The sequence below is a fragment of the Alligator mississippiensis genome, chromosome 1, assembly GCF_030867095.1.
Source record: "Alligator mississippiensis isolate rAllMis1 chromosome 1, rAllMis1, whole genome shotgun sequence".
Taxonomy (NCBI): domain Eukaryota; kingdom Metazoa; phylum Chordata; order Crocodylia; family Alligatoridae; genus Alligator; species Alligator mississippiensis.
This window is the reverse complement of record NC_081824.1, coordinates 200,192,411-200,205,371: the sequence shown is the minus strand read 5'-3', so window position 1 is coordinate 200,205,371 and position 12,961 is coordinate 200,192,411. Positions and strand designations below refer to the sequence as shown.

Sequence of the window (12,961 nt, the reverse complement as noted above, 5' to 3'; positions counted from 1 at the left end):
AAACCAGAAAACACCCACTCACGAAAAACAACACACACACAGCTAATATAAACCTTACCTGGACATATTACCAAAGAGGGGTACACATCTCTTACCTCAATATAGTCTATGTATTTTTCATCCAACATGTACCGTGTTTTCAGCAGGTCTCTGAGGGCTCTGTAGAAAAACAAAGTCAAACTAAGTTTGTGTAGGAGCCAGGTACCATTCAGTATTTTCACTGTCAAGCGCAGAAAGTAGCATAAGGAAATGTTTACATGCTGCCAGTTACTGCTACAATTGGCATTTTAATTTGAATATACAGTAGAAGTACTGTAAAGGTCAATTAAACCTAGTAAGGTAACTCAGATATTTTCACTATTCAGAATTTGCAGTGCTTTCCCCCTCTTCAGTTTCAACTCATGGAATCAAGGAGTTCCATGACAACGTTAGGTTTTACTAAGAGTCTCCTAATCCCTTGGGCATTTAGACAAACAACTTTTTGACCCATGAGGCACCAGAGATCCACCAATTAAATCGAGTCTGCTCTGCATGCAAGCTGTGCTGTGCCGCGTGCAGTTGTATAAAGCAGAGAAATGCATGTCGGCGCGCAGAAAATGGCACCAGTGCGCTTTTGAACTAAAACACTTCTGATGCATTTTAGTTCAAGAGTGCACCACTGCCTTTATCTCAGTGCTGATGCGCATTTCACCATTTATGCAAATGCTAGCAACGCAGTGCCAAGTGCTTTTTAAAGCGCCTGGCACTCGCACGTGAAAATATGCCACTTGTGCCTGGAGGAAAATAAATATGCCACAGCACCATCATACTCACACCCCTGACAGTGCGACCCAAACAACATCTATATGACTTAGGACACTTGTTTCTGGGGGCTCCAACACTGGAGAACGTAGGACTGGCAATACAATATTTACACTTAAAACCATGACAGACACCCACATCTGCAAGATACAGTATACACAAGCATTTTAAATTTTGATACAAACCTCTCTAAAGAATAAACATCAACATCTCCTCTGCTCCCATGTTCCGTTTCAATGATGATCCAGCTGAAGTATAAAAGCCACGTGGTTACTTTAAATGAGAAGTCAGGCACACAAGAGCATCAAAAAGTTTCAGTTCAGGTTCAGATATCACTATTAATAGGGTTTTTCTCTCATATTATAGAAAGCATATAAAGAACTTTTTGGCTTCTCCTGTACATTCAAGCAGACCTGAGGACCAGTATTCAGCTGTGTTAGAAACAAAGTTCGCAAGTAAACAAAAAGGCAAGGACTACTTAAATAGGGTAGATATTTGTTGGATTACAAAAAAGCACAACAGGTATATTGTTACGTAAAAGACATTACATCCTGTTAAGGGACTTACTGTGTTCTGACTAGTTCGGTGCATTTGAAGTCTTTGTCACCCTTCTCAGTTCTTCTTACACCAGCTGTATTCACACACCAGCAAGAGGAATTATCACACTGCCTGGCCTTGAATATACCATTTTCTTCACAGTCAGGATCATAAATGCCATCGTTATCAACAAATGCATGTTTTGGTCGGTCACGACGACCGTGCTTCATGCCTGCCATTTCTGCCTTCATCAGTAGACATTTTGAGGTCACTTAAAAATAGTAAAGAAAAAATAATAATTTTGAGAGACCTAGCAAAATACATGAGTTTGAAGACATTAGTGACCATTTCTGGTTTGCTATCTAGAAATGGATACTATATAGAAAAACAAGTTGAATTTTTCTGCCTAAACAAGATTCAAAGGTCTACCTAAACTCAGACTAGTGTACATACAGCATCCAGTTTCTGTATTCTGCAAACAGACAATGAATGAAATAATATGACCAACATCAAATCCATTTACTTTCAGACTTCAATACTAAACAGGCAAGTATCCATTTATAGTTGGGACAACTGGCAACATCCTCCAGTATGAAGCTGGACCTCATGCCCATGAGGGCAGAGACCACAGCATGTTTATTATGGTAGGGCTGACCCTAGAACAGGGCTGGGCAAAAATACAGCCTGTGGACTAGATCCAGCCTGCCAGCCCAGCCCGCAGCTACCACTCTGAAACCTGGCACCTCTCCATGCTCCTCCCTCTCCAGTGCAGTAGGTTCAGCTTCAGTGGACAGGCAGTGACCCCCCCACCTCCTCCCAGGAAGGAGCACTGGGGAGAAGCTGGATGTTCCTGGCCAAGCTTCTACCCTCTCCCCACATCAGGGACTCCCAACAGAGAAGGGGGCACAGGAGATAGGGGGTGGGGAGCCAGGGATGGGGTTGGGTCAGGCAGAGCATGGAGGGGAAAGAAAGTATGAGTGAAGTCACATTGCTTGCCTACACTCCACTCCCCCCAAAAGGTCCCAAAATGCCCAGCAGTGACTCCAGAGAGGACAAGGTGGGAGGGGACTGAAGGAATTTCTTCAGAGCAGCACATGGCAGCAGTAGGAAACCAGAAAGCAACAGCAGCAAATTGAACTAGGCAGGGATTGATGGCTCCTGTGTCTTGCCACATCCCCCCAACGCCTGCCCCCCCCACCGGCCTGAGATGGGTTGGCCATGCCCCGCAGGCTGCAGCTGGGATCAGGGATAGGAGAGAAGAAGGGGGCAGGTCACCAGGCCTCCTTGTTCCTACCACTTGGCACCAGGTGGCTGCAGCCCCAGGCTCAGCTTTGTTCCCCTGAAATGCTGACTGTCTGCTGAACACACACACACACACACACACACACACAATGGACACGAGAATACGCAGGGCACAGGATGGACACAAACACGGACAGGAAAAAAAAACCACAGGACAGACACAGGGACACACAGGACAAACATAGGAAAAAACAGGGACAGACACGCACACAGAATGGACATATACAGGACACACAGAAGGGACACTCGCACCCACACACTGACGGCCTGGGTAAAGTCTATGTTACTGTTGCTCACTTACGTAAATTGCTCATTGAAAAGCCCACTGATCTGTTTTTTGGTTTCATTTTGCTCGTATTTTTTTAATATTTTATAGCACATGTTTGATTTTTAGTGTGTATATACACACACACATATATATTATGTACACACACACACTATATACACACACACATTATATATATACAAACACACACTATACAGACACACACACACTATATATATATACACACACAGACACACACTATATATATATACACACACACACTATACAGACACACACACACTATATATATATACACACACAGACACACACTATATATTTATACACACACACATTATATATATACACACACACTATACAAACACACACACAGACACACACTATATATACACACACACACTACACACACACATACACACACTATATACACACACTATACACACACACACTATACACATACACACACACAATATATATACACACACACTATACACATACACACACACACAATATATATACAACACTATACACATACACACACACACTACACACACACTATACACATACACACACACTACACACACACTATACACATATACACACATACACTATACACACACACTATATATACACGCACACTATATATATATAAACACACACAAAAACTATATATCTATACACACACTATATATATATACAAACAGACACTATATACACACTATATACACACACACACTATACACACACACACTATACAAACACACACTATATATATATACACTCACACACTATATATATAAACACACATACACTCACTATACACACACACACTATACACACACTATATATATACACTCACACACTATATATAAACACACATGCACACACACTATACACACACACACTATACACACAAACACACACTATATATATACACACACACTATATATAAACACACATACACACACTATACACACACACACTATATATACACGCACACACACACCATATACACACACACACTATATATATAAACACACACACAAACACTATATATATACACAAACACTATATACACACACACACTATAAAAAAACACATGATATATATATACAAACTATATATAAAAACACACTATATATATATACACACACTACACACACAAACACACTATATATACACACACACTATACACACACACTATACACACACACACTATACACACACACAAACACACAGTATATATATACACAAACACTATACACACACACACAAACACTATAAACACTATATATATATACACACACACTATATACACACACACTATATACGCGCACACACATTATACACGCACACACTATACACACACTATATAAACACACACTATACACATATACACACACACACTATACACACACTATACACATATACACACACACTATATATATACACACACACACTATATATACACACACTGTATATACACACACACACACTGTATATATATAAACACACTATATATACACACACACAGACACTGTATATATATACACACACTACACACACTATATATATACACACACATACACTGTATATATATACACACACACACTACACACTCACACTATATACACACACACACTGTATATATACACACACACTACACACACGCTATATATACACACACACACACTGTATATATACACACACACACTACACACACACTATATATATACACACACACACACACTATACACACACACACTATATGTATACACACACTACACACACACTATATATATATACACACACACACTATACACACTACACACTATATATATATACACACACACTATAAACACACACTATATATACATATATACACACACACACTATACACACACACACACTATATATACATATATACACACACAAACACTCTATATATACATACACACACACACACTATACACACACACTATATATACATATATACACACACACACTATACACACACTATATATATATACACACACACACACTATACACACACACACACTATATATATATATATATATACACACACACACTCTATATATACATATATACAAACACACACACTATACACACACTATATATACATACACACACACACTATACACACACTATATATATACATATATACACACACACTATACACACACACTATATATACATATAAATACACACTATACACACACACTCTATATATACATATATACACACACACTATACACACACACTATATATACATATAAACACACACTATACACACACACTATATATACATATATACACACACACTCTATATATACATATATACACACACTATACACACACTCTATATATACATACATACACACACTCTCTATATATGTATATATACACACACACACACTATACACACACTATATACACACATATACACACACACACTATATATATACATATACACACACACAATACACACACACTCTATATACATATATACACACACACACTCTATATATACATATATACACAAACACTATACACACACACTATATATACATATATACACACACACACACTCTATATATACATATATACACACACACACACTATACACACACTATATATACATATATACACACACACACTATACACACACACACTATATATACATATATACACACACACTCACTGTATATAAACATATATACACACACTATACACACATATATACACACACTCTATATATACATATATACACACACACACTATACACACACACACTATATATACATATATAGACACACACACTCTATATATACATATATACACACACACTATACACACACACTATATATACATATACACACACACTCTATATATACATATATACACACACACACACGCTACACACACTATATATACATATATACATACACACACTCTATATATACATATATACACACACACACTATACACACACTATACATACATATATACATACACATACTCTATATATACATATATACACACACACACACAATACACACACACACTCTATAAACATATACACACACACTCTATATATACATATATACACACACTATACACACACTCTATATACATATATACACACACACTATATATATACATATATACACACACACTATACACACACACACTCGATATATACATATATACACACACACACTATATATACATATATACACACACACACACTATATATACATATATACACACACTATATATATACATATACACACACACACTCTATATATACATATATACACAGACACACTCTATATATACATATATATCCATATACACACACACTATATATATACATATACACACACACACTATATATACATATACACACACTATACACACACACTATACACATATACACACACACACTATACATACATATACACACACTATACACACACACTATACACATATACACACACACACTATACACACACTATACACATACACACACACACACACTATATATATACACACACACACACTGTATATATATACACACACTGTATATATACACACACACACACTGTATATATAAATATATACAAACACAGACACTGTATATATATACACACACACACTGTATATATATACACACACACTACACACACACTATATATATACACACACACAAACTGTATATATACACACACACTATATATACACACACACACAAACTGTATATATATACACACACACACACTATATATATATACACACACACTACACACACACTATACATATATACACACACACACACTATACACACTACACACACTATATATATACACACACACACTACACACACACTATATATATACACACACACTATACACACTACACACACTATATATATACACACACACACTACACACAGTATATATATATATACACACACACTATACACACTACACACACTATATATATATACACACACACTACACACAGTATATATATATACACACACACACTATACACACTACACACACACTATATATACATACACACACTATACACACACTATATATACATATACATACACACACAATACACACACACTACATATACATACACACACTATACACACACTATATATACATACATACACACACACACTATACACACACACTATATATACATACATACACACACACTATACACACACTCTATATATACATATATACACACACACAATACACACACACTCTATATATACATACATATACACACACACTATATATACATATATACACACACACAATACACACACTCTATATATACATATATATACACACACACTATATATACATATATACACACACACACAATACACACACACTCTATATATACATATATACACACACACACTATATATACATATATACACACACACACAATACACACACACTCTATATATACATATATACACACACACACACACTATATATACATATATACACACACACAATACACACACACACTATATATACATATACACACACAATACACACACACTATATATACATATACACACACACACTATACACACACACACTATATATACATATACACACACAATACACACACACTATATATACATATACACACACACACTATACACACACACACTATATATACATATATACACACACACACTATACACACACATATATACACACACTATACACACACACTATATATACATATATAAACACACACTATACCCACACACTATATATATACACACACACACACACTCTATATATACATATATACACACACACTATACACACACTATATATACATATATACACACACACACTCTATATATACATATATACACAGACAGTATACACACATACTATATATACATATATACACACACACTCTATATATACATATATAAACATACACGCTATACACACACACTATATATACATATATACACACACACTCTATATATACATATATACACACACACTATGCACACACACACACTATATATACATATATACACACACACACTCTATATATACATATATACACACAAACACTATACACACACACTATACACACACACTATATATACATATATACACACACACTATACACACATACTATATATATATATACATATACACACACACACACTCTATATATACATATATACACACACTATACACACACACACTCTATATACATATACACACACACACACTCTATATATACATATATACACACACTATACACACACACACTCTATATACATATACACACACACACACTCTATATATACATATATACACACACTATACACACACACACTCTATATACATATACACATACACACACTCTATATATACATATATACATATATACACACACACTCTATATATACATATATACACACACACACACACACTCTATATATACATATATACACACACACTCTATACATATATACACACACACTATACACACACACTCTATATATACATATATACACACACACACTATATATATACATATACACACACACACTCTATATAAACATATATACACACACACTATATATACACATATACACTCACACTATATATATACACACACACACTATATATATACATATATAAACACAGACACTATACACACACTATATACACATATACACACATACACTATATACACACCCACACTATATTTACATATATACACACAGACACTATATATACACATATACAAACACACTATATACACAAACACACTATACACACACTATATATACATACACACACACTATACACGCACACTATATATACATACACACACACTATATATACATATACACACACACTATATATACATACACACACACTATATATACATATACACACACACTATATATACATACACACACACTATATATACATATACACACACACTATATATACATACACACACACTATATATACATATACACACACTATATATACATACACACACACTATATATACATATACACACACTATACACACACACTATATATACATATACACACACTATACACACTATATACACACTCACACAATACACATACACACTATACACACTATATACACACACACACTATACACATACACACTATATATACATATACACACACACTATACACACACACACTATATACATATACACACACACTATACACACACACTATACATACATATACACTATACACACACTATATATACACACACACACACTATACACACACTATATATACACACACACACACTATAGATACATACACACACACACTATATATACATACACACACACTATACACACACACTATAGATACATACACACACACTATACACACACACTATATATACATATACACACACACTATCTATACATACACTATATATACATATACACACACTATACACACAACTATATATACATATACACACATACTATATATATATACACACACACACTATATAGACACACACACACTATATATATACACACACACACTATACACACACACTATATAAACACACACACTATATATACATACACACACACTATATATACATACACTATATAGACACACATACACTATATATACATACACACACACACTATATATACACACACACCATACACACACACTATACACACACACTATACATACACACACACACTATACACACACACTATACATACATATACACACACTATACACACACACACACACCATACACACACACTATATATACATACACACACACACTATACACACACACTATATATACATATACACACACACTATATATACATATACACACACACTATGCACACACACACTATAAATACATATACACGCACTATACACACACACTATATATACATATACACACACTATACACACACTACATACATATACACACACACTATATATACATATACACACTACACACACACACTATACACACACACACACTATACATACAGACTATATACACACACACACACTACACACACACACTATATATACATATACACACACTCTACATACACACACTATACACACACACTATATATACATACACACACACTATACACACACTCTATACACACACACTATATATACATACACACAAACACTATACACACACAATATACACACACACACAGTATACACACACTATATATACATATACACACACACTACACACACACTATACATAGAAAAACACACACACTACACACACACACTATACATACACACACAAACACTATATATACACACACACACACACACTATACACACACACTATACATACAAATACACACACACTATACACACACACACTATACATACAGACTATATACACACACTCACACACACACTATATATACATATACACAGACACTATACATACATATACACACACACACTATACATACACACACTATACACACTATACACACACTATATATACATATACACACACACTATACACACACACACGCACTATATACACACACACACACTATATTTATATACACACACACAGACACACACACACACACTATATATACACACACACACACACTATACACACACACGCACATTATACACACACACGCACTATATTTATATACACACACACAGACACACACACACTATATACACACACACACACACAGACACACACACTATATATATACACACACACACACAGACACTATATATACACACACACACACACATACACTATATATATACACACACACACAGACACACTATATATATATATATACACACACACACAGACACACACACACTACATATATATACACAAACACTATATATACACACACACCACACACACACTATATATACATATACACACACACACTATACACACACACTATATATATACATATACACACACTATATACACACACTATATATACATATACACACACACTATACACACACACTATATATATACATATACACACACACTATATACACACACTATATATACATATACACACACTATACACACACTATACACACACACTATACACACTATATACACACACTCACTATACACATACACACTATACACACTATATACACACTCACACACTATACACATACACACTATATATACATATACACACACACACTATACACACACACTATACGCACACACACTATACATACATATACACACACACTATACACACACTATATATACACACACACACTATACACACATATACACATACACACTATACACACTATATATACATATACACACACACACTATATATATACACACACACAAACACACTATACACAAACACTATATATACATATACACACACTATATACATACACACACTATGTATACATATACACACACACTATGACACACACTATATATACATACACACACACTATACACACACACTATATATACAAACACACACACACTATACACACACTATATATATACAAACACACACACACACTATACACACACACTATCTATACATACACACACACTATCTATACATATACACACACACACTATATATACATATACACTCACACACTATATATACACACACACACACACTATACATACACACACACTATATAGACACACACACTATATATACATACACACACACACTATATATACACACACACTATATACACACACTATATATACATATACACATACACACTATACACACACACTATACATACACACACACACAATACACACACACTATATATACATATACACATACACACTATACACACACACAATACACACACTATATATACATATACACACACACACTATACACACACACTATACATACACAAACACACAATACACACACACTATATATACATATACACACACACACTATACACACACACTATACATACACACACACAATACACACACACTATACATACACACACACACAATACACACACACTATACATACACACACACACAAAACACACACACTATATATACATACACACACACTATACACACACACTATACATACACACACACACAATACACACACACTATATATACATATACACACACACACTATACACACACACTATACACACTATATACACACACTCACTATACACATACACACTATACACACTATATACACACTCACACACTATACACATACACACTATATATACATATACACACACACTATACACACACACTATACGCACACACACTATACATACATATACACACACACTATACACACACTATATATACACACACTATACACATATACACATACACACTATACACACTATATATACATATACACACACACTATACACACACTATATATACACACACACTATACACACACACTATACGCACACACTATACGCACACACACTATACATACATATACACACATACTATACACACACTATATATACACACACACACTATACACACATATACACATACGCACTATACACACTATATATACATACACACACACACTATACACACACTATATATACACACACACACTATACACACATATACACATACACACTATACACACTATATATACATATACACTCACACTATATATATACACACACACAAACACACTATACACAAACACTATATATACATATACACACTATATACATACACACACACAAACACACTATACACAAACACTATATATACATATACACACACTATATACATACACACACACACTATATATACATATACACACACACTATGACACACACTATATATACATACACACACTATACACACACACTATATATACATATACACACACACTATACACACACACACTATACACACA

The 12,961-nt window shown here is 34.3% G+C and overlaps 1 protein-coding gene across 1 annotated transcript in view; it reads right to left on the bottom strand.

Moving 5' to 3' along the window:
- Positions 1-12,961, bottom strand: part of EPCAM (epithelial cell adhesion molecule) — a 48,417-nt gene that overhangs the window by 3,696 nt on the left and 31,760 nt on the right. The window contains exons 3-5 of the mRNA XM_006273921.4: positions 1,369-1,609; positions 987-1,049; positions 96-159 (exon numbers count right to left, since the gene is read on the bottom strand). Of these exons, the coding sequence (XP_006273983.1) occupies positions 96-159; positions 987-1,049; positions 1,369-1,609 (368 nt within the window). The remainder of the gene's footprint in view (positions 1-95; positions 160-986; positions 1,050-1,368; positions 1,610-12,961) is intronic.